General features: G+C 60.2%; 1 protein-coding gene across 1 annotated transcript in view; it reads right to left on the bottom strand.

Moving 5' to 3' along the window:
- KCNN3 (potassium calcium-activated channel subfamily N member 3) overlaps positions 1 to 25,049 on the bottom strand; it is a 123,545-nt gene that overhangs the window by 30,203 nt on the left and 68,293 nt on the right. Inside the window, exon 3 of the mRNA XM_059413841.1 lies at positions 22,580 to 22,998. Coding sequence (XP_059269824.1) covers positions 22,580 to 22,998 — 419 coding nt within the window. The remainder of the gene's footprint in view (positions 1 to 22,579; positions 22,999 to 25,049) is intronic.

The following is a 25,049-nucleotide window of genomic DNA, read 5'->3' as shown; positions in this document are numbered from 1 at the left end:
GCAGGACAGGCGTCCCGCTCTCTGGAAGGCACAGCTTGAACGGAGTCGGGCACACGGTGGTGGGAGGTGACGGCCAGCGGGGTTAGGGAAGGCTGGCGGCGGCGGCAGGAGGCCTGGGGGTAGGGGCGGGCAGGGGGGCCACATCCGCACCTCCCACATGGGGAGCGACCGATGGCACCAAAACAAGTTTTGAAAACCAGCAGCACACGCATGTCACTTAGACACAGGGAGGTCACCAGGGGCCGCACTGAGCAGGAGGCTGCGGAGAACCCCCTCTGGAGAGGGGCGAGGGGGAGGAATGCACAAGCCCAGACCCTGCAGCGCGACCTCGAGGAACTTCTGTGACAGCCGACGTAAAACCAAGCCGAAGAGAAAAAAACAAAAATGCACATCACATAAAATTCATTTATGAAGCACAGACACGAAGACGCGAGGCCAACCGAGCTCCCGCGCCGGCCGCCCACGGAAGGGTCCGCGGCGCTTCTCCTCCGCCCGGGCTCCCTGTCCCTGAGCTCATGCTCCCCGCGGCCTTCCCACCCAGGTGGGCACTGCTTCTCTTCTCTGAAGTACCGTTCCTGACTTTTGTCCATTTTTCCTTTGCTTTGTTTTTGTCTCTTTTTCTTATTGGTTCTAAGAGTCCTTTTTATACTCTAGATAAGAACTTTCTCAGTTTTTGTGTTGAAAATTCTTTTTCCATTTTGTGCCTTTCTTTTTATTTTCTTTGTAGTATATGTGATGAATAGACGTTCTAAGTTCTTCTGCGGCTGAATTCATCATCCTGGTCACTCGTAACCAGTGACGTATTATTTTTAGAGAAACACTTGCCTGCCTGCGGATACGAGACTTTCAAATGTTTCTAAATGTTGCCTTTCACACTTAAGTCTTTAAGTAATTTTGTGTACGGTGTGAGGTAGGGCTACGCCTTCCTGTCCCTCGAGCAGGTAGCCAGTCATCCTTGGCCCGTACGAAGAGCAGTGTCCCCCCACCCCCACCCCTGCCATGTGGATTTTACACAGAAGTGACACAATTTCGGGGCTCTCTCTTCTGTTCCATCAGCCTGCGCGTCAGCCCCTGTGGTTCCTTCATACTCCCCTCTGTAGCCTTTTCTGCACACCTTCCCAGAGCCTAAAGCGGAACAGGTGCTCAGTAAGTATCTGTGGAATGACTGTGGCCCGCTTGTTGCTTTTCCTGTCCCCGCGGGAAAGCGATGCTTGCTTCAGAAATTCAGCGAAGCACGTTTCAGCGAATCTCTCTTCAGCAGGTAAAGTTCTGTTGGCTGCCGGGTTCCTTGGACTTGGAGTCCGTTCTCGCCATTAAAGAGAACTCAGCTCCTTGCCAGTAGCTGTGACCTGACTTTCCACATGGATCTTGGTGATTTCATGGCCATTCATCCTGGGTCTGGTTTGTTTGCTGGAGACTTTCAGGGATCGAGCCAAGTGCACTACCTTGTCTTCACCCTCCATTCATGGTCCAGCTTCACACAGTCGGAGCCGCCCCCAGAGCTGTGGATCCTGTACTTAAGTTCTCCAACAAAAATCCCAGTAATAGGGACCCCTTGGATCCTCACCTAGACCTCCTGGTGGGCTTTGATACCACGGCCGCCTCCATTCCCAGAGCCCCACTCCTTTGGCACTGCCGGGAGCCGGCTGTCCCGGTTTCCTCCTGTCTGACCGTCCTTCTTGGATCCTTCTTCTGGCCTCCTGTTCAGCCCTTTCTGCCACATGCTCACCGTGGGCAAACCCCTTTCCTTGCTCCCACCATGCCGGCCCCTGTCCTCACTGACCCTTCCAAGGGATGCTTCAAGACCCAGTTCAAACCTCGCCTGCCCCTCCCAGCCACAGTGAGCTCTCTGCCTCTAACCCCGGCCCGCCTGGCGTTGGCCCCGTCCACGCCCTGCCTGCACGGTGTGGGACAGCCCAGGCTGCTCGGTGTCATGGTCGGAATGCGGGGGCTGGAGGGCCAGACTGTGTAGGCTTGAATCTGGGTTTGCCCCTTAGTATCTGCATGACCTTGTCCTCAGTTTCGCTGTCGGTAAAAGGGGAGAACTGCGCAACAGGCCCAGAGGCACGGCTGGGGCCGGCTGAGCGGAGCGGCGGTCGGCGACCCCCACCACCTCGTGCAAGCCCGGCCTTGCCGCAGCAGAGCCAACGCCTGCCCTCCCAGTCCTAACGGGTTTGCGACCTGGAACAAAGCACTTCACTGTCTCGGAGCGTTTCCTCTTTAGGGACGCGGAGGGTCCTGTCTCCCCTGACCGGGTAAGGAGGCTGTGGGGAGCAATCAGGGCGGAAGGGCTTGGCCAACCTCAGACGGACACACACCCGGTGGGACTCTGCCTCCCCGCGAGTACCACCGCCTCTTGGCCCCTCCCACTCGGGCTCCTCCCCTGGGACCCCTCCCACTCGGGCTCCTCCAAACAGACCCTCCTCTGGAACTCGCCCCCCCATCCCGCCTGCACCGCTCTTACCCAGAGACCCTCCTGGCCATCCCTCCCACCAAGGCGCCCCCCCACCCCAACAGCTCTGGGCTAGTTCTGTGTTTACTGACTGTCCGGCCCCCATTAGAACATCAGCCTGGCTCCGTACTTGGTTTGCTGCTGTGTTTCCAGCACTCAGTCAGTGTTGGTTGAGTGAATGAATAAAGGATCCCATGTCGTCATCACAGGCCAGCAGGCCCAGGCCTCTTGCCCCAACTCTATCCTGAAGCCATGACAAGCACAGGAGAGTGAGTGGTCACAGCAGCGTCCCGGAGAAGAGCTTCAGTGGCAGTGAGCAGGGGCGGGTGGGCGAGGCGATGGGCACCTGCTCAGGCCCTGTGGGAGGGGCCAGGCCCTCTGGCTCCCACCAGGGGCTCTTGTGAGTCCTGGGTTTCACTCCTGGCCCTGCCCCTGCCTTTGTCCAGGCCGCCAGTCCCCTCTGCTAGCCGCGCACGCCCTCAGAAGGCTGGGGGTGTGATCCCAGCTTCGGGGGAATCGCTGCTGAGTCTGGAGTCCCGAGGGGGTTCTGGGAGCCACTAATGGTGTGGGAGAACCCGGCGCGGGGGTCAGCCGGGCGGTGAGTGGCTGGAGGGCCGCGTGCTGGGCTGCAGGTGAACTCACATTTTTCTTAAAAACAATTTCCCCTACACACATCTTGAAGTGTGAGATGAACGGCCTCAGGGACCCAGGCTGCCGGCTCGGCCACCAGCTGGGATGCCAGGCCGGGGTGAGCGCTGTGACCTCAGCTTTGTCGCGAGAGCCAGTGGCCTAGTTCTGAAGAGCAGGCTTTGAATTTAGGAAAGGAGTGATGCTTCCTTCTGCCTGGTAATCAAGGCAATAGCCCCTGATCTTTCCAAGGCAAGTCTAATCTCTTACTTCCAGCCCCAAGATCTGCCGGCGTGGGTGCAGGGTCTCCAGTTAGTTTTGAAAGGGGAGAACCACCCCCCCAACCAAAAAGCACGATGTCGCCAACCAGCCAGCTGCGACTCCCCACCCAGCGGACGTGGCCCCTTGCCCTTCTGTCGACGTAGCTTGGTGTGGACTTTCCTTGCAGATATGTGGACACGCACCTGTCCCCTGGCGGTTTTCTCCGCAGGTTTTTGCCAAATGTGGAAGATGCAGGCCAGGGGGGCTGGCGTCCCACCTCTGGGTGCCTCTCTCAACAGGCTGCGAGGGGATCCCTGAGCAGGGACGCCAAGTTCAGCTCCTCTCGGTGGGCACTGCCCTCTTCCTGGGCTCTGCCTCCCTTTCTTCTGCTGAGAAGTTCCCCGGCTTCTCCGGCGGACGGCGGCGCCCTCACTGCACAGGCCACTTTCATCACCGAGAGGAGTGCGGCGACCTCTCCGAGCGGCTCCGAGATGGAGCTCCGGATGGCTCGCCTGGCAAACCCGGCTGAGTCAGTGTCTCTGTGCGATGTTTTCTTTCTTCTTATTAAAAAATATTTCCATGTTTCCCGATTTGGAAATGTTTCATAAAAATGCATGAAAACAGAGAAAAATGGCGTGTTTGGAGAAGCGCTGTAGCACGGGAAGCGTTTCTCCCGAGGCATTTGGAGGTGGCGCAGGAGAGGACACGGGGCGCGACCCCGTCCCGCCGGCTGTGAGCTGTCCCCCGGCAACGCCGAGGGCCCCTCCGCACCTCTGTCCTTTCGTCTGTGACATGAGCCCCTCCCAGGGGCTGCTGAGAGTCCGTCGTGGCCCGGCTCGGGCGGCGCGGGTCTGGGGCTGGCCGGACGCACCCCTGCAGTGGACAGCTGTGACCAGCCGGGCGACACGCGGGCTTGGCCGCTGCCTCATGGACCGCACTGTCCCGGGACGGAGGCTGACGCCAGGCAGCACGACAGCAAAAAAGGCCAAGTTCACTTGAGATAGGCGTGCCCAGGAGCGGCCCGCAGCACCTGGCGGGGACTCTCTGAGAACAGGGCATGCCGGAGTCAGGAAGAGCGGGGGAAGGCGGGGAGGGGACCCCCAGGTGGAGGAGAGGCAGGCGGATGAAGAGGTGCTCTCCAAGCCACCCGCCTGGGGTCCCATGAGCGGAGCCCGGGAGCCGTGAGCCCCTCGGGCCTGCGTGGCGGGTCCCCCGTGCCCCCACCCCAGCCTCCCCACCCCCACCCCAGATCCACTGTTCCTTCTGGAGCCTCTGCTGCGGCCCCTTCTCCCTCCCCCTCTCTCTCCGTCCCCCCACCCGGTCCGCCACACGCGAGCTGTTTTGCTCCTGGCTGAGGCTCTTCCCGACGACCAACCACCATCAGTCACTGACTGGGAAGCTCTTAGTTTTTCACGTACAGAGACAGGAATCCCAGTGGCCCGGACTCTTGTAAAGCATTTCCTCCAAGACCGTGGAGACGGTCTGTTTCTCATCTCAGTTTATTTCTGGGACCCTCTCTGTGCGGTGGGGAGGGCTGGAGATGCAGCTCTGCCTTACAGGACAATAAGAATCACGACTGCTTGTCAGCTGCCGGCCAGGGGCAACACGGGCCAACCTTTACGTGCGTTATCTCGGTGAATCTTCCCAATAACGAGATTCCTAACGTCATTTCCTGTTTTCTTGAATTGGAAACTCAGGGTCAGTCGTATCAGGGAACTTGCACAGAATCAAACACCTACCACGGCAGAGCCGAAGAGTGAGCTGGGCTCGGGCTGACTCCGCAGCCCCATCCTCAACCGTGTCAGGCCTTGGAGGCAGTGAAGGCCCAGAGAGGTTGACCGGAGAGACCAGAGAGATTCAGCCTTTTGTGGGTACCTGATCCTGGATCTGTATCGCAATGAGCCGGCCTCATGAGGGAGCAAGCCAGAGCCAGGGCTGCCCTGTTCAGCAGGACAGGTTGCACACTGGGCAACTCCAGGAGTGCCACTCATAGAGACTTCGATGTGAACGCTGCCCCCTGGAGGGCAATGCTGTGTAGGCGGTGGTCCTGGTTGGAGCCTCAAAAGGAAGGGTGTGTTTCTCCTCTCAGTTATGCTTCCCAAAGAGAATTAAAGGCAGGCAGCTCCCCAGGCGAGCAACTGTTGAGGAGGGCGCAGAGCTGCTGTCTTGCCTGGGCAGTGTTACGGTGGAAGGCGAGGTGGGGCCCACCGGGGGACCAAGGACAAAGAGGAAGAGCATGAAGAAGTGCCCTGGGAAGAAGCTGCCTTGTTGCTGATGCCCAGAGCTGTGGGGCTTCCAGGGCAGGGCGTGGGAGCTCTGCCTGGACGGCCTCCCCTGCCATGGAGAAGAGCCGGTACCCAGAGGAGGAGGGGGCAGGGCTGCAGGACTCTCCAGACCGCCGGCTGCTGACGCGTGCAGTGTGGCTGTCTCTAACCTCTTTCCACTAGCCAGGGCACGCCGCTGGCACATGTGCTTGGACTTCTGGAGGTGGGCTCTGGCTGCAAGAGTGACCAGTCTGAGGGAGGCTGGGTCTCAGGGGCCGGTCCAAGCCCATCTGTGCCTCAGCCAAACCACCCAGACCTCGGCTGACACGATTAGATGGAAAGTCCTGGAACACATCAGAAATCCTGTGGACTGGAGGAGTGGAGTCAGCGGGCACGCACCCGACCCCGGGCGGGCCCCACCTCCCCTCCCACAGCAACAGAGGGGACGACCCTCTGGTCGTCCGTCTGCTCTTCTGTGAACTGAGGGGGCCTCGGCCCCGGGCTGCAGGCTGTGAGGGCGCCGCCTCGGTCCACGTGCACACGGGACAGAGAGCTGCGGCCCCTGGCCCCGCCGCTAACGGGCCACATAGGGAAGACGCGGACTCCCGGCAGTCTTGGTGACAGATGTCACGGAATGGGCTTCTCCTGGGGCCCGTTAGCCCAGAGCCCCAGGACTGTCTCAGGAAGGGAGAGACAGGGACTCACGGGGAGGACCTGGGCAAGAGGCGCTTTGCCTGTTGGGTCGTCTCTGTCCCTGCGAGTCACAAAGGCCTGGGGTCACCTCCCCCATGGCGAACCTCACTCCTTTCAGGTGAAGAGCTGGGGGCTGGAAGGGGCGAGGGAGCCCGGGGACCCTCGCCACCCGCTGCCTCCTTCCGCCCGGGGCACCTGCCACGTATGCCCGTGGTCGGCCCTAGGAGAAAGACCCCCGGCTGGGGCCAGATTCTCTGTGGGTTCTGGGCAGCTCACTTCTCTCCTCTGGGCCCGGGTGTCCTCATCCGTCACACGGGAGAACGCAGCTGAGCGAGCTGCACAGCCCCTTCCGGCTCTACGGTCGGGGGGTCTTTGATCACACTCTGCCCCCCGCAACCCCCTCCTGCCCAGGCTCTGGGGAGCTTGCAGCCGGGCACTGAGCGCACATCGGAAGCCAGGTGTTTTCAGGGACAGGTGGCCTTTGGCATCCTGTAAGGGGGTCAACGCAGTGGGGTGGCCTTGATCCCGCGCCCCCCACCCTGCCCCGGAGCTGCAGCGCAGCCTGGAGCGGCTCTGGCCTCTCCCACACCTTCCACCCTTGAACGTAGCAGCTTCCTGCAGGAAGGCGGGAGAGGCTGAGCCTCAGGCCAGCCCGGGCCACTCTCCCCCACTCCTCCCCACACCCAGTGAGGCCCCAAGGCCCTGGCTCCTTCCTCCCGGCGCTCAGCCCCGCTCCGTGCCCGGGCACAGGATCACAAAAGCCGCTCCTCCTGCGTTGCCGGGCAACAAACCAGCCGGGAAACTCCAACCCACCTCTGACCCTGCTCTGTACGCAGCGCGGAGGCGGGCGCCCGCGGAGCCGGCAGCAGGAGAAGCTGCCTCGCTGGGACCGAGCAGAGGCCACAAGGAGACGGAAGGCCTCCTCTATCTGGTTATTTTGGGATCAGATCCCGGGGCTACTGATGGGGATGGTTCCTGTGGCCAAGCCCCCACCCCCCACCGGCTTCTGTGTCTACCTGGCCAGCGATTCTAATTCACGCACCCTGGGCGATGGCGCGACCCTCCACAGACTCTCCGGGAGACACAACTGTCCCCAAACGAGGGTCGGCACTGTCCTCCTTGTCACCCAAACACAGGTTTGTTCACTTGTTAGCTGGAGCCTTGGAGTCCCAGTGGGTCAGGGAGGGCCAGGTTGTGGCTGCCCAGCCACCAAGGGACCCGGAGGGAGGTCAGGAGGACCCAGGAGCCGGCCCCAGCTGGGACAGAGGGACAGCTGTACTTCCTTCCTCTCCTCCCGCGGGGCGCTCTCTTGCACACCCACCTCCTGCCCGGGGAGAGCCACAGAGTGAGAACCTCGCACGAGGACACGGTGGTGAGCAAGGCCCGGCAGGGCCCTGGGCCCGTCCTTCCTTCCGGGCCAGAGAGAGCACTACGGAAGCTTCCAGCCGGCCTGGAACAGGCTGCCGGCTGTGAGGAGCCAGCACCTGTGAAGGGGGTCTCCGTCCCCCCCCAGCCTCGTAGCCCTGAAGCTGGCCCGGGGCGGCCACAGGAACAGTCTGGCAACCTCTGGACGGTACCGTCTAATTTCTAAACTAATGAAAAGCCTCAAGACACATTTATCCCTAAATAAAAGCCACGGTTTAAATTATAAACAGGAACAAAACAAATTAAGGATGCTGGTAACTAAGTGGGGGCGGTTTTGTGTGTTAAGCTTGACAAAATAATTATAAATCTCCACCCGGTTAACTACACTCACGTTTATGAACTCCGGAAGTGCAACAGTGTAAGTGTTTGCTCTGTTAATTCTGACACACACGTTCTCAAAAAATGCCAGCCGGTCTCCAGCACACCCCACCCCCGAGCCGACGTGCGGCACTCGAGGCGACGGGCCCCGGGCCTTCCAACAGGACGCGGCTTCCCACGAGAACCAGCGTTCCAGGAGTACCAGCCTCCCCTCGCCCAGGTCCCAGAGAGCGTGGCTTCACCCAAACTCCAAAGCCACTTCACAGCCCAAACTGAGAAAGAACTTTTCACATTCTGCTCTTTCTCCCCTGGCCCCAACGTGGTCACAGCAGACAAGCCCCTAATTTTACGGACACCCGAGAGCTGTGCAGCAGGCCCTCAGGACCCCAAGGTCCCAGGTCTCCACCACCCCGCAAGTCGGGGCACAGGACGGGTCACGGAGCCTGGTTGAGCTGCCAGGCCCTAACCTCTGAAATGGGGACTCTGCTCCCCCCCAGGGCCGCTGGGACCTGCAGTTTTCGGGCTCCCCAGCTTTCACGCTTCATAACCCTCTGGGGCGGGGGGCGCTGCAGTTCCAACCCGCAGGTGGGAGGCATGAGAGCGGGGACAGAAACCACCCCGCCTGTCCGGATCCGGCTCCAGGCCCAGGCACTTGTCTTAGTTAACGGAGGGGACGTGCCTCGCCCGTGGCCCCACAGCGAGGGCCACGGTCAAGCCCGGCTGCGAGTCTGAGCTTTCTGGCTCGGGGGCCGCCACCTTCTGTCCCGCACACAAGGAGCCGTGCGTTTAGCATCGCGAGGTGCTGCTGCAAGTGTCACTAACGTTAGGAAATGGAACCACGCCGGTTTCGTCAAGGTGGACGACGGCCGGACTGCCTGCGGCGGACGCGGGGGGTGTGGACTCATCTCCGAGGGGGAGCGGCAGAAGTTTCTGGGGGTAACAGGACCTACCCGGGGGAGTACGGTCTGAAGCCCGAGCACTTACTCTGACAGTCCCGCCTGCGGCGGCCGAGCTCTGCTCAGGGACGGGCCGGAGGAGACGCTACACACGGATATCACAGAATAAGAACCGCAGGGCTCAGCGCCTGAATAGAGCTGGACGGAGCGCGGCCTGGGGGCAGGGCTGGTGGACGGTTTCAAGATACTAATGGCCCAACGGCCCTCCTCCCCGTCTTCAGCAGTAAAAGAACCCAGGAACGAGCAGCGGTGGTTCATAACACGGACTATTTTCCATCCCGGCAACTGACCAGTGAAGGCAAATGAAAATGACCTACGTTACTTCCAGGAAACGTCTTTAAAGAGAAAGCACTCTGATTTGGTCCCTTCCTCCCTCCGGCAGCGTAGGCGGTAGATGAGATGGCCGGAGCTCCTGTAGCCTTCTTGAGCTCTGAGGAAGAACCATGACCCAAGGCTGGCAGGGCCACAGGAGAGAAGGAGCCTGGGTCCCTGATGCTCTGGAGCACGGCTACGGGCTCTGACTGACCCTGTCCAGTCCTCTTCTGCATAACAAAGAGACTTCTATTATTTTGGATTTCCTGTCCCTTGCTGCCAAAAGCTAGCACTGAGAAAGCTCTTGAGAAAAAGAAGACAAACACAGACTAGCAGAGAGAAATTAGAGGCAGCCTGATGATTCTGAATGGAGACTTGAAGTCCGAGACAGCACATGAGAAAATGCCTGTGATTCACCGTGACACAGTCAGGAGGTCCTGGAGCACTCGCCTGCCTCCTCTCCGGGCCGCGGCTGCGTGGAGCTCTTCTCCCCGGGGCCTCTTCCCCAGCGGGTTTTCTGCCTAGAGGTGCCACTCTTAGAATGAGCCAGACCTAGCTAAGCATTTTCAGAAGCTCCCAGAGCCCTTGGCTACAACCCCTTAACACACCCGGTTCCCCACCCCCACCGCCACGGGCCTCCCGCCCTCTCTGTGGCCCAGGCCTTGCCGCAGCCACATGCTGGTCCTTTTCCTGTCCTTCAGGTGACTCCACACTCTACAGCCTTCGCCGGCCCAGGGCCTTTGCACATACCATTCCCTCCTCTTGGAAAGCTCACCCCCATGGTCCATAAATGGCTCCTCAGGTGCCAGTGGACACACACCCTCCCTAGAATGACTTTCCAGGGAGGTCCCAGCTGAGTAGGCTCACTCTCCAACCCCACTACTTACCAAAAAAGGTCATTGCGACCTTGTGTTTAACTCCTTTGCAGTACGCAGGAGAGACCTGCAATCGCTTATTGGTTTCTATCAGTTTTCCCCTTAGACTCTCCATGAGGAAGGAGCCCTGTCTTATTTTCGGAGTGTATTTAACCCCGACACAGTGCCTTGTGAGCGGCTGGACTCGTTGTGATTAATATCATTACAATGTAGCAAACGTTCACAATAGAGCATCACCGCTCAGGGGAGGGGCCTGGGAGGCGCCGCACATGTGTTTGGGGGGGGGGATAGATATGTTCCTGGGGGTGGCCGAGACGTAGCAAGCCCAGTTCAGGGACACAGAGCGGGTGGAGGACGAACTGGAAGGAAGGTCCCAAGAGCTGGGGAGGAGAGCTCAGCACCCAGTGCTCAGGCCGTTGGCTGGATAAACTATTGCATTTATCCAAGGAAGAGCCGAGGCAGAGAGGTGGGCCCCCAGGCTAGACCCCCAGTCCTCGCTAAAGCTGGAGCAGGGAACGAGCATCTGGACATCGAGAGCCTTCTGGCATTGACCTCACCTGTGGCTCCTGTCCCGTGGTGGGCCACGCCAGGCAGCCGGGCTGTCAAAAGTGCAAGCCCTGAGCAGGGATGTGCCACCCTGGACCTCCCTCCACAGTTCCCAGCCCGGAGCCTGTTCTGGGGGCCTGGGCCCTTCCCATGGGCTGCTCTCACACTGCGTTAAAGGAAGAATAAAGGGACGCCTGGGTGGCTCAGTCGGTCGAGCATCTGCCTTCAGCTCAGGTCATGGTCTTGGGGTCCCGGGTTTGAGCCCCGCATCAGGCTCCCTGCTCAGTGGAGGCTGCTTCTCCCTCTTTTGCTTCCCCTTGCCTGGCTCATTCTCTCTCTCAAATAAACAAAATCTTTTTAAAAAAGATGGGAGGGTGCCTAGCACGAGGGTCACTGGATTCAGTCTGGGGTCCCCACTCGGTGGGGACACAGATGACCCGGAAGGAGGATGAGCAAAGAGCAGTCTGATGGGAACAGAGCCCTGGGAGGACCTGTCCAAGGAGTAGGGACCATTTATTTCAAGAAGATTAGACAGGTTCTCGGTATTTCGGGCCTCCAGTGGAAGACGGGACACCAGCCTGCTTCCCTCAGGGGTCACACCGTGCACTGTGCTCTCTGCGAGGGGCTTTCTGCAACTTCTCCCATTTCCCAGATGTCCTAAGGCTGGCCGACCCACAGGGTTGCCCGCCACTAAGAACACACCCCAGCAAGGCCCAAGACCACATCTGCCCAGATGGGGATGGTTTAGCTACCAACCTGTGTTGCTTGACTTTCTTTTGTGTTGATGCAAAAAACCAGCTGAGACCCAAGTCATAAACCACTAGGAGTTTAATTTTAACCAACATTAGGAAGGTACTTGTAGGTCAGAGCTGTCTTTGGAGGTGGTGAGCTCCCCGTCCCAGGGCATGTCCAGTCGAAGCTGACTCTGGTCACATTAAGTACACGTACGACCAGGACCCAGACTGTCCTTCGCCCCAATTTCAGGCCACGTCCATCCCTGACTCAGCCTCTATGCGTTCACACTGTTGTCTGTGGGCTCAGCTGAAGCAGGTTTAAAATTTCCAAAAGGAGTTTTGCTCCCCAGGCTTCGTGCCCCTTCTTTCGTTGGGCAGTCTGCGCACTGGGCAGCCTGCGGGGCCTTGCTGGTGGGCAGCTCCCAGGGGCCTCTTGGGAGAGCAGCGTGACCAGGTGTTAGGGTTTGTGGGTTCTCGCTGGATGTGGCTCCGGCGGTGCAGGGATGAGGAGGGAGCCCGCAGAGGGGAGTGTGTGCAGGGAGGTGCCGTTTGGAGTAGAACGTGTTCCTGTCCGATTCCTTCCCAGCTCAGCCTCTGAGGGCCTGTGGCCAAGTCTCAGGGGATGGGGGAGTCTGCATTAAATGGAAGGAGGAAATCGGATGAAAGCATACCCCGAGGCGGTGGTGGGAATTGGGGGGGGGGGGCGGACCACAGGGCTCCACGGCAGGTGGGTGGCGGTGCGGGGGTGGTGGGGAGAGCACACTGACCCATCCTGGGCCACCGAACGCTCGGAGGCCTGTGGCTGAGGCCCGGTCCCTTGCTGGTGGGAGCCTGCCCTAGAGATGCAGGGCACAGTGGGGTCACCGGGGACAGAACAACCCGAAGTGGAAAAGCTGACAGAATGCGGTTTTCCTGTCTTAACTAATGCCAGCCCACACATAGCCGTGGCTGACGTGGCCTCCAGGAACCCCTCCCTTTCCTGACCTTTGCTCACTCAGAGGCCTTGTGGTCCTGTGGCCTCCTCCACGGGCCCCGGGGGGAAGAGTGAAGCCAGAGGCCCTTAGGCCTCCCTGTAAGAGTCCTGCAGCTTCCCTCCAGCTGTGTGCCCAGCTGTGGGCCACCCCGGGCAGAATCGGGACGACGGTCATTCAGGCCAGCTCCCTAGGGCCTCCTCTCTCAGAGACACGGCGAGTGGGGGCCTGCATGTCCTTCCCGCCGGAGAGAGGAGGCTGGCTTCCTCAAACAGCCCCTGAGCCTTCCCAGCAGAGAGGTCAGGGAAACCCAGGGTGTAGTGCGACCCAGACTGGAGTGATTTGGGGATTGGATTGGCTGGAAAAATGGGCAACTTTGCACCCACGTTCCAAACTCCACGCTTCAGGCCGCTGACTTTACAGACTGGTCTTCACTCTCCGGAGAGCTGCCATCCGCCACCGCCCAAGTAACTTGCTGTTATTTAATATAAAAGCACAGATACGCTGGCCACAAAGCCACTTCACGCTTAAGTGTCAGCACAGTCACTGCGCACCGGGAAGAGGCAAGAGAGAAAGTGAGCTGCGAGGAGTAAAGATGGGGCAGCGACCCACGAGCACCTGACGCCCGAAGGTGGGCTGCTGGGCCGGGAAAGGGAGGCAGCCCCAGAGCAGAGGCCGGGCCCCAAGTCCTGCTGACCAGCCGCGGCCGGCAGGCGCCCCCTCACCGCGCACCCCGCATCCCGCAGCGCACGGAAACCGGCCCCCACCCCCCGGCCCCGGCCCTGCGGCCCCGACCCGTCCGCGCTCCCGGGAGCAGCTCGTCGCCACGGAACCACCGGTCCACACTGGCGAGTGTCCAGCCGGCCCCGGCCGGTGCTGAAGACCCCGCAGCCTTGCGTCGGGTCACGGCGCACCCGCAGACTCCACCTGCGCGGACACGGGCTTTAGGTCCTTCCAGGAACGCCCCGCGTCCCGCCGTGGGGGGGGTGGCAAGCGCGCACCCCGGGGAAGAGGACTCGCCGGTTCACGGAGGCCTCCCTGGCCGCCAGGGCCGCCGACCCACAGGCGGGACGTGGGGGGGCTGCGCCGCCGACCGAGAACCGTTGCCAGGAAACCCGCGCGCCGCCACCTCGCTGTCCAGGCTCTGCGGGCGGAACAGGCGGGTCCTGCGCGGGACCGACAGCGGTTTTGCGGCGGGAGGAGAAGCTCCTGCCGCCTCTTTCCATTAAAGACTGGACGCGGGCCCGCGAAGTCCAGCGTTTTCAGGGAACCGCGGAGCGTCGGCGGGAGCCGCGTGTGACACCCCGCGGACGCGCGTTTCCCAGCGCGTCCCGTGCGGGTTTGGACTGGGCGACACCGGGTCCGCGTCGGTCCTCGGCCTCGAACCCCGTCCATGCCCGTCCCGCCTCCGGCTTCCGACGCGCGCGCTCCCACCGGCGCGTCCCGTGGGCGCGAGTGACCCGCGGGCCACATCCCGCCCCTCGTTCGGCGTCTGGTTCTGCAGCCCCGGGCGGGGCGCGGGCCGAGGGGCCTCCGCGTCCCTCGATGGTCGCCGCGGAAGAGCGTCCGGGTGCGCTGGTCGTCCTGGGGCGGCCCCTCCGCCTGCCCCCTGCGGGAGGGGCGACCGCGGGGTCAGCAGCCGCCGCTTTCTCCCGCGAGCGGCCCCGTGTGCGTCCGGGTCCCGCCCGGAGCAGAGGCCGCAGTGGTCCTCGCTGCGGCCCGGGGACCCGCGAGGCCGTCCGCGCTGCTTCCGGGGCTCCCGTGTCCGTGCGGCCTTTTGTCTCTATTTAACCGACGGCCTCGCCCAGCGGGGACAGTCGCTGCCACCGCGCTTGCTGCGCGCATTTTCCCTGCGGTGACGCTCGCTTTCTTGGAACCCGTGTGTCTCCGGAGGACGGGACGGAAAGTGGCCCCGGGAGCGAGCGACCGTCGCCTCCTGCGCGGCCCCCGGGCCCCCGCGGCCCTTCCCGTCGCAGGACGGAGGAAACGGTCGGGCTTTCCGGGGTTCGCGGGGGCGGCCGCGGTCACATCTGCCTCTAATCCCCCTGGACTTTGGTCCGCAGCTGGTGGCAGGCCGCTCGGACCTGATTTTTCATCCAAGTCTCTAACCCTCAGTGTCCCCGGGAACGTTTGCCGCGAACCCACGGCTTCTCCAGGGGATCTGCTGCTCGTCGCTGGGTGCGTGCGCAGGAGGGCTAATTAGGGCCTTTCCATTAGGATTCTTGCATCTCTTCTTACTGATTTTTTCAGTAATGCCCCAGGGACTGAATGACTTTAGTTTTATAATACATCCTACCATCCAGCAAAGTCCCCCTCAGGGGTCTTCCCTCTCAAAACAGTGAAGCTGCTGTCATTTACTAAAACATGCTCAGAATCAGTACTCACCCCCCCCTTAAAATTCCTAATTTTGTGTTTTCTAGCTTTTTTTTTTTTTTTTAAGATTTGTTTATTTCCTTGTCAGAGAGAGAGCACAAGCAAGGGGAGCAGCAGCAGAGGGAGAAGCAGGCTCCCCGCTGAGCAGATCCCAATGCGGGGCTCAATCCCAGGACCCTGGGATCATGACGCAGCCGAAGGCAGACGCTTAACCAACTGAGCCACCCAGGCATCCCATAGCTTTTTCTTGATTAAATTTATTGGAAGCTGATATCATTGGATGTATGGATTCTGTTTTTCACTTTATTAACTCCTGTCTTATAATCTGTTCTCCCGAAGTTTTGTTCTCCTAGTGAGTTTCAATTTATTTTATTTATTTTCATGCTGACTTTAAAAAAAAAAAAGATTTTATTTATTTATTTGACAGAGCGAGATCACAAGTAAGCAGAGAGGCAGGCAGAGAGAGAGAGAGGAGGAAGCAGGCTCCCTGCTGAGCAGAGAGCCCGATGTGGGGCTCAATCCCAGGACCCCATCCCAGGACCCTGAGACCATGACCTGAGCCGAAGGCAGAGGTTTTAACCCACTGAGCCACCTAGGCCCCTCCATGCTGACTTTTTTAAAATAAAGAACTTCCAGAATATTTTCCTGTGTGTGCTACTTAGGTCACACTATGAGTTTGGGTACCCAGAGTCATAATTTTTAAAATCATCTTTAATGGTGGTTTTGAATAATTCTTTTTTGGACAAGTGTAGCTAAGGAGATTGCTTTAAAAGGTCCCCTAAAGTTTCCTTTTAATTGAATTTTTATGGCCTTGTGGCTGGAAAATATGTCTGAAGGTATTTTCTGATTATTTTGAAATGTGTGGCCAAGAAGTTGATTGATTTTTTGTGAATGTTTCATGAATGCTTAAAAATAAGATATATTATTTGTTTATGGGCTACAAAGTTCAATATTTATCAATTATTAAAACAGTTAATAATTCAGGTCTCGAGCTCCTTACTTATTTTTGCGTAAAAGCTCACAGCTTACTGTGTATGGTGCTTTTTATCCATATTAAATGGTTCTTCTAGGCCATTTAATGCTTTTTGCTTTGAATTCAAGTTGGTTTAAAACAAGGACTTCTAGTCAATTGCCGTTTGTATTTCTCTAATAAATCTCTGCTATTCATTTATTTTTCTAGGTCTTTCCACTTTAGGAACCTCTGCTGTAAACAGCATGAAATAAAATTTTGCCTTTAAATCCCATCCTGAGAGACACTGCCTTCGAACAGGGGAGGAAAACTCAATTATGTCGACTGTTATAAATTCCAAGTTTGTTTTTTCTCATCTTCTTTCATGTTTTCTGTGTTTTAGCATTTTTCCTACTTCTTTTGTCTTTTTTTTTTTTTTTTAAGATTTTATTTGTTTATTTGACAGAGATCACAAGCAGACAGAGAGGCAGGCAGAGGGGGCGGGGAAGCAGGCTCCCCGCTGAGCAGAGAGCCCAATGCGGGACTCGATCCCAGGACCCCGAGACCATGACCCGAGCTGAAGGCAGCAGCTCAACCCACTGAGCCCCCACCGGCGCCCACTTTTTTCTTTCTGTCTCTGCCATTGGTTGTCTCCCCCAGGGATGTGGACAGTGCACGTTCTCAAGTTAGGGAAAATTGGGGCTCTCGGGCAGGGGTTCTGGGGTCTCGGGTCTGTCAGTCCCCAGCTCTGGGACCCAGCGTGCTGCTTTGACCTCTCCCTGCCTCAGTTCCCTCCCACGGGAAGTGGAGATCATACTGGCCCCCCCACCTCATGGAGCTGGGGTGCAGGTTAAGTGAAATAAAGCTTGCTGGTGCTGCTACTTACTCTGCTGTCACACACACTTCAAAACTTCTAGCTGGTTGCCTGTAGGTTTAAAAAGTCGATAAGGCTTTTAACATTCTCTTCCACCTAACATGACGATTTTAGCATACTTTTACTAAACTTTCTTAGCCTTCTCCCAACTTTTTAATCTGAGGCTTTGCAACTCTCTAATTGTTATGGAACCTTTTATCACACACCTGCTCTTTCCAGAGCCTACATTTTGTTTGACGTTAGAATTTGGTTTTGCAGTGGTGGCCGGCGGACCTGGATCCCACGCCTCCCTGGCTGCAGTGCTGTGCACGCATCCTACTTCCACGCCGTTGCACGAAGACCTTAACTGTGATCCGTTCCCCAAAACGTGCAGCTCATTTACCTTCTGAGCCCACAAAACTCTCCGGATGAGTTTTGTGCTTGTTTTCCGACAGGAGTGACACTGATGTCTGCAACTTCGGCTCCTGAGGAAGGTCTGCTTCCTGCTGCCTGTTGTGTCCTAGGATTTGCTTAACCTTTAGGTTCAGTAAATTTTCCAGAAAAAGAGTGTATTAGGAGATGTTTAGGTGTGGCTTTGCATCCCTGTGTGACTGAGAACCGCTGTTTCCAGCCGCCTAATCTTAATCACCCCCACCCCCGGGCTGCCAGGTCCAGAAAAGTTTTCTGGGTGTTTGTCTCTGATTATGCTGTTATCCGATCAGCCCAGTTTCTTCCTCCAAATAAGTCTCATTCCCGGGTTTAGCCTTGATTCTGGAGTCTCTGGATCTGACCTGTCGTCCACCTCGCCTCTCTGTGTCCTGCTCTACATTCGGAGAACTTTTAAGTGCGTCCTCCGCAGTCCACATTCTAAAACACTCCGTGCCTCCAAAGTGAATCTTCTTTGTGCTAAAACAGTTTTAGTTTTCTGGAACTCTGTGCTTCTGTGAACCAACACGGTTCGCTTTCATGTCTGCTCCCTCGTCCGTCGCTGGCAGAAGAGCCTCCAGCCCTGCCGGCCCCCCCGCCCCTCCGGATGACGCACTGGCCCGCATCTGCCATCACTCTCCTCTTCCTTAGTTCATGGGTCTGGTTCCTGGGGTCCCGCGGCGGATTCCCCCACGCTCTGCCGGGAACTCACCATTTGCGCCATTAGGGGGGACCTGCCCAGACCTGGCACCCGCACCCACGGCTGCCCCTGCCGCCAGGGCTACTGACGACTCCTTCCTTCAGCTGGAGGGCAGGCTTCACCCCGCGTGGCGGGTACCTTCCCCGTCCTCACCAGCGGGTGCTGGGAGACCCCAGAGCAGCGGTCGGCAGGCTTCGGGCTCCACGCGCGCCTGTTAGCACGAGGACGCTGAGCGCGGCCGGCCTGCCCCGTGTGTGCTCAGTGCCGGCCGCTGGCGCTGCCGTCCGCTCGCGTGTGAAACGCCCGAGGGCCCCAGTTCGGAGGGACGCCCGCGGGGCCGCTCAGCCGCTTGAGCTCCCGACTCTTGATTTTGTCTCGGGTCACGGCCGCACGGTCGCGAGAGGGACCCCTCATCGAGCCGCTCCCGGGGCCCCAGACTCGGTGGGGAAGCTGCGCGTCTCCCTCTCCCTCTGCCCTTCCCCCTCCCAGCACTCTCGCTCCCAAATAAACACTTGTTTGGGGGTTTGTTTTAAATCTTAAGTTTTGTAATAACAGTAACTGTGACTAGAAGCTCTGGTCACGACCTCCCACCGTCCCAGTGGAGCTCAGTGTGCCCGAGCCTCCGACCAGAGGGGCCCAGGACACACGTGCGACCTGCCTGCAGCTCCGTCCACCCACGTGGGCTCGGCCTGGGAGCTCGGGTCGGCCCCACACCGTGGCTCCTGCTGCAGACTCGTTCCTTAGGGTCGAGCCCCCCTGCCAGAGGTGGTCGGGTGTGGGGAGGAGACCCGGAGGAGGGGGCTCTCCTCACTTCCTGGCTCCGGGCGGCGCGGGCCAGAGTGGGGCAGTCGCCTGGGACGTGGGCCACGAGGGGAGAGGAAGGAGGCCTCTGCCGATCCTGGAACAGGAAAGGTGGCTGTGGGCAAGAGGAAGAAGGCGCCAGGCGCCGTTTCCTCCGGTTCCGGGGGCAGGGCCTCCAGAACCCAGTTTCTCATGAGAATACCGACATGTGGAAATTGATGAAAATTCACACGGTCGCCTCGGAGGCCTGCTGGCGGCCTGGCTTTGTGCGGAGCTCGGAGCCGCGGGCCGGAGTCTGAAGCCATCCCATTGAACAGGCTGGAGGCGCTTGACAAAACCCGCCTTGGGGCTTTCTGCTGCCTGCGGGGAGACACGCCTTGTCTGGGAGCCGGCAGGAAAGCCCACTTCCCCAGCCCGCCGCCTGGGGACAGGGCTCTCTGCAGCCAGCCTGGCGCGCGTGACCAGGGTTAATGAGGGGCTTCCTCGGATGGGCTCTGGGAGGCCCGTGGGAGGCGGGCATGCGGCCAGGAGAATCCCCGAGAACGCCGAGGGCCAAGGGGCAGGCCCGCAGCGCGGGATGGAAACCGCTCTGGGCTCCGGGAAACGAGCCTGCGCTGCCCCGGCCCTCCCCGGAGCAGACGCATTGCGTGATCGCTCACTCCCTCTCCTTCCTCAGGAGGAGGAAACGTGAAAAACCTTTACTGTCACATAAAAGCCAACCTAAGATATGAGAAACGCCTTTTAAAATGCCTCCCTCTGGAGAGAGATCTCCATAGCAACTTCAGAAGCGCGTACACGACCAGAGAGGAGTCCAGGCTGGCGAAGGGCGCAGGCACGGGAGCGAGCTCTGGGAATCAGCAGGCGGGAATGTTCTAGAACCCGTTGTGCTGCTAGGTGGGCCTGTGCAGGTCACTCACCCTCTGTGCCACCGTGGGTGCCAAAGCCTTCCTTGGGTCCGCCAAGCCACATCCAGGGGCCCCGCATCGCCCCCTGCCCGGCCTGCTGTCCCCCAGGAGCAGCCCTGCATCCCGTTTCTGTCCAGTCTGTGCTCAAGTGGCTCCTGTGTCGAGGTCTCTGCCCCCCACCCTGTACTGGGTGCTGGGAAAGGATAGGGACCCTCCCCGCTGGATTCCAAAGGAAACTGCTTGGTCACAGTAGCAGAAGTGCTTCCCTGAACCTCAGGAACCATGCTTACTTACACACGTTTCACAGGTCTGGAGGCCACACTCCCGAGAGTCTCATGCGGGAGCTTTACTGGGCGGCTCTCAGCTCAGCCCCCGGGGGTCCTGGGGGGTGCGGCGGAGGGAACGGTGGAGTGCCAAGCAGCCAGAGGGGGCCTGGGGCGACCCTTCGGGGGCCGCGGAGCCAGGAAGGCCCTGCAGGGACCGTCCTACAGGAGGTGAGGGGCCGGGGACTGGGCCTTCACACTCACAAGGGACCGGGCCTGGATGCCCGTGGCCCCGGACTCCGTTCTTGACCTGGCCGTTCTTGACCTGGCACCCTTCAGCCAGGGTGTTTCCAGGGAGGGGCCCGGCCATCACCAGCCCCTGTAGGAAGGCCCGTGGTCCAGAGTGAGCATGAGGGGCGCGGGGGCGGGGGGGCACGGCTGCCTTGTGTGAATTTACCACGGAGGCAGCACCAAAGACAGCCATTAAGGGCCCAGACAGCAGAGGCCTGGGTCCAAGCGCCAGCCCTAGCGGCCGTGAGACTCGCTGGCTGGGGAGCCCCCCGGAGAGTCCAGGCCACAGCGACCCTGTGAGTTCCAGCGTCCGCTGGGGGTGGGAGAGAAACAGGCTCCAGGTTGAACTGACTCGGCGCTTCCTGACCCTGCGGCCTGGGGCCTCTGCTTGTGTCTCCACAGCTCTAAGGAGGGGACAGTCACGGCGCCTCTACGTCTGCCCCACGGACGGCAACAGAGGGGACCCTCAGAAGGCCACCACCCAGGACTGGTGGGACAATGACAACCACCGAGGCTGTGATGTCCTCGGGGTCCGCCGGGACGGAAGCCATTTGGTCGAAGGGCCTTTCCACAGGACACGGGGGACCGGCACGAGGACGGGGATTTGCTCGTTGACTCTCAGGCTCTGCTGGGACTCGGGGCAGCGGCGCGATGGGCTGCGGGGAACGGCAACCCGGCGTCCGCTCAGAGGCCTTGGCGGGCCGGTCAACACCAAATGAAAGGCTGCGGAGCGCTTTGCAAACTACACCCTTGGAAGCGTGCTTGTTTTGGGGTAAAAAATGGTCCGCACCTTGTGGCGGGTTCAGTAAACAATGACACATACTCGCAGACACTTTGCGCTCAGTGCCTGGGCTCACCCAGACAGTGGCGGAGCGTCGTCATGGTTGTCGGAAGACTCAGCTCCTGTCGACCAGAAAGCAGAACAGCGAGGCGGGGCCCTGCCTGTGGAAGGACCAGCTGGTTCCGTCCACAAAGAGCCGCAGAGTTCCTGACGGTCACTACAAGCCCCCCGGCACCACGGCTGATTTCCACTCTCACCGCCGTGCAGCGGGCAGGCCCACAGCTCCCTTGCTTCTTTCCAGCAACAGAGCCTGGAAGGTGGGGGCCACGACCCCAGCTTGCAGGGACAGAGCCGGGATCCAGAGAGGAACAGTGACCGGCACAATACTGCTCAGCCCGGAGTACATCAAGGGATTTCAGGCTGGAATCCAAGCACCAGGTTTCACCCGGGAAAGGCTCATGAAGTCCTCCCAACACATCCCCCCAAGAGCAGATGCTGTGGGCTCAGCTGCCACAGGCGGGGTTCCGAGGAGGAGGCCAGCACGAGTCTCCGGGCCTTTGCACACAAGAAGTGTGTCCCCACCCTGCACCGGCTCGCAGGGACCACCCTGTTCTGCTTCGGGGTCCTTGTGGCTGCAAAGGGACCCCTCTTGATCTGACTGTGTCTGCTGGACATTTACCTGCAAACAGAACATCTCCAAACAGGGGGGATCTGGCTCGACACACACACACGTGAGTTCTCGGCTAACTCCTCAACCCTGTCTCTCTTCCTTTGTCTCTGCTGGGACGCTGGTGCTGGAAGACTGGCCGCACAGCCACCAGCAGACCGAGGGGCGCTGCCGGGTCCGTGCAAACCGCCCGGGGTCTTGCCCGGCCTCCCCACGTGATCAAAGTAAGTCCCGTCAAGCGACCGTCTCTTCCTCCATTCTGAGCGATCCTCATTCCGAAACAAGGACCCTGAGCTCCAGACGGGTTCAGGGACCTGCCCGAGGCCTCACAGCAACTTAGGGAGAGAATCCAGGTTTCTAACAGATGTGCTCAGACTCCACATGGGAAATCAGATTAGCATGAATACCCAGGGCTGGCTGGAGAGGGCAGGAGTCACCAAGGCCAGCGTGGGGGGGCAGGGGACGGAGGGGCCTCGTCTGGGCCCCGAGGCTCAGGGAGGGCAGTTCAAGGGCCGGCTCTCCGCGGCGGGCGTGGGTCTCCACGGTCCACGTCCTCCACTTGCCCGGCACCAGCTCCTGAAGTGGTGTTTCCCAGACTGTGCTCTAGCCGCATCGAGCTTCTCAAAATTTTAGTTCCGCGCGATCACCAGATGACCTTGTTAGCAAATTCTACTCAGTAGCTCTGCGATGACGCCTGAGCTCTACGTCCCCACAAGTTCCCAATGATACCGATGCCGCTGCTGTGTGGACCCCACGCTGGGGACCCACCCCTCAATAGCGCCCAGTGAAAAGGGTTTTGGGGTGAATACTTGTGAGACTACCTGGACTAAACAAACTCAACCAGATTCCTTACTGCAGGCCTTGCCGAAGGCTTGAAGATGCTGGTGAGGGGAGGGATGATGCAGAATTAGCCAGTGTCGTGGTGAGAAAGAGCGAGCGACGACACAGAGCGCGAGTGCCCCGCGGTTTGCAGAGGCCTAGACTGCGCCCCGCTCCCGGCTCACCTGGACGCACCCCCCCTCCCCCTCCCCTGGCGCGGGCGCACCTGCTGGTCCTCCAGCCTGCGCGTGTGCGTGTGCACCCCAGCCCGCAGGAGCGCGCGACCCCGCCCCCAGCCCCCGGGAGCGCGCGCCTACCTTTCGCAGACGCGCACGGTCCAGGCGGCGATGATCCAGAGCGAGATGCTGAAGACCAGCAGCACGGTGCCGGGGCAGATGGTCATGAGCGTCTTCATGACGAAGCGCGTGTTGAAGTTGATCTTGTTGAGCGCGCCGATGCTGCGGGACGAGGCGTCGGTGAAGAGCTTGCTGTGCAGCAGCATGACCCGCGCGATCAGGTAGAGGCGCAGGAACATGGGGATGGACAGGATGATGTCCACGTCGGCCTCCGCCCGCGACGGCGCGTAGGAGAAGGCCAGGCGGGCCGTCCAGAAGAACTTGTACTCGCCGGGGATGGGGTGGATGGCGCACACCAGCATCTCCAGGCTGATGTGCAGGATCCGCTCGTAGGTCATGGCGATGCGCCAGTCGTCTGCGCCATTGTCGATCACGAAGAGCTGGCGGGAGCACAGGGCCGTTAGAGGGGCAGCGGCCTGTCTGGGGGCGCTCTGGGGGGCCCACCTGTGCACTGGGGCCTGCTGGCCTCTCCAGACCGCTTCCCCCACCCATGGCCTGAAACAGCTCTTCCAGAAAGTGCTGAAGAGCTGCAGGTCTCGCTCAAACTGGCCCCTGCCCGGCCCTGGAGGGGGTGTGGAGATGAACGAGTCATGCTTCCTACCCAGCAAACCCCCGAGGGGCTTTGGAGAAGGGGCCCCAGCCGCCACGGTCCCCCGTGAGGCCTGGAGTCCCCCTGGAGCCACACTGCCTGGGTAAGGATCCCGACCCCAACGCCAACGAGCGCTTGTGACTGGGTATGTCAGCGAACCTCGCTGTGCCTGGGCTGCCCCGCCACGGGCCGGCACTGTGACGCGGCCCTGGGGCCGTGTGCATGGGGGTCAGCAGCCCGCCTGGAGTCCCGGAAGCCCTCAGCCTGACTGCCGTTAGCACCACCGGTGGACGCGCTCAGGGCCGACAGACGGCCCTCGCCCTCCTGGCAGCTGAGGCCCCTGCGGCCATGCCATGAGGGTGAGCCCGTGCTTTGTGGCCACCACTGCCCGACGATGGGGCCCACACGGGGCAGGCCCAGGCCTCACGGAGGTCCACCCGAGAGTCCAGGCTAACCAGAACAGCACTGAGCTATTCCATAAGGGGAACTAGAAGGCACTGTGGGACCAGCGGGGCTCAGCGGGGCTCAGCGGGGCTCATGAGGAAGGTGTGACCCATAGCGGGAGAGGTACTCAGCCCAGCACCCTGCCAGCACAGCCCTCCCGCCTTGCCCAGTGCCGCTGAGCGGGGGGTTGGGGGAGGCCTGGCAGACATAGCTTTCCACCATCTGCAGACCCAGAAAAGCCCTCAATGGCTGCTCAGTGGGTCCCCTCTGCTCCTAACTGCCACCAACGGGCCAAGCCATGGCAATGTGACTGCTGGCCACACTGTTCAAACAGGAAATGAAAACCATCCATCCTATAATAAAGAACTGCATCGGGTTACTATAGTAACCGGGTTCCCCGTAGGCAGGAACCTCTGTGACTCCCCGATGGGGAGCGAGACTGCAGCCCTCCGTGTTCTGAGAGAGCACATCACGGCTCTGCCCAGCTTGCCAGGAAGGGGCTGGTCTGGGGGCACGGACACCCCTGCCTCTCGCACGTGCTCTGCCGGGTTCGGTTTCCTGGTGCAGGAGGAGGGGTGGGGGGCCGTGGGGCACAGCGGGCGAGCCACAAGGAGGGCTCCACGTCTGGTTCTTAGCTGCGCGACCTTAGCTGCACGCCGCTCCGAGCCCGTTTCTACCTCTCCGCCACGGAGCTCTTCCTTTCAAGCCTGCCGACCTTGTGGGACAAGCATTGGGGCCAGCAGTGCAGACGGCATGAGGAAATGTGCTTCACCAGCCACTCTCGAAATGGACCGGGGACACTCATCAACACGGGGTGGGGGGGGGGTGTTGGGGTGGGCTGGGGGATGGAGCTGGCCACGGACTGCCTCTGCCAGCTGGGGCACCCGGCCCGGGTGCTGGGGTCTGCAGGGTAGCCGATGTGGCCCAGGAGACTGCACTGCTGTCCCACACGAGGACCCCCTTATGACCTCTGGAGTCCTGGGGCAGACCCCGCCTCTCCACCTGGTGGTCCCCTACACACTGTGTTCTCACTCAGCTTCCTGCCAGTCCCTGACACACGGCACAGCTCGGGGTGCACTTGCTTCTTGTCTGGCTCTCCCTGGGATGCTAGAACCACTGGGAGAGTTTGGGGAAACACTTGGATCGGATCTCTGAGTGGGAGGCACACCAGCCCTGGGATTTTTGTTGGAGCTCCCCAATGGACTGAAGGGTCTCCCGGACTGGGAGTCACCAGCACAGGCCTCCCGAGGGACAGGGGCCGCGTCCTCTTGTTCCCTGGGGCACCGCCAGTCCCCAGCCCCGTTCTGCACTTGGAGCAGGTGTTGGGTGGACGCGTGTTTAGTGTCTGGGGGACAGCGGCTTACTGGGGGAGCCCACGGGGTGAGCGCCCCTCTCTTG

This window comes from Mustela nigripes, chromosome 10 (genome assembly GCF_022355385.1).
Source record: "Mustela nigripes isolate SB6536 chromosome 10, MUSNIG.SB6536, whole genome shotgun sequence".
Taxonomy (NCBI): Eukaryota; Metazoa; Chordata; class Mammalia; order Carnivora; family Mustelidae; genus Mustela; species Mustela nigripes.
This window is presented reverse-complemented; position numbering and strand designations above follow the sequence as displayed.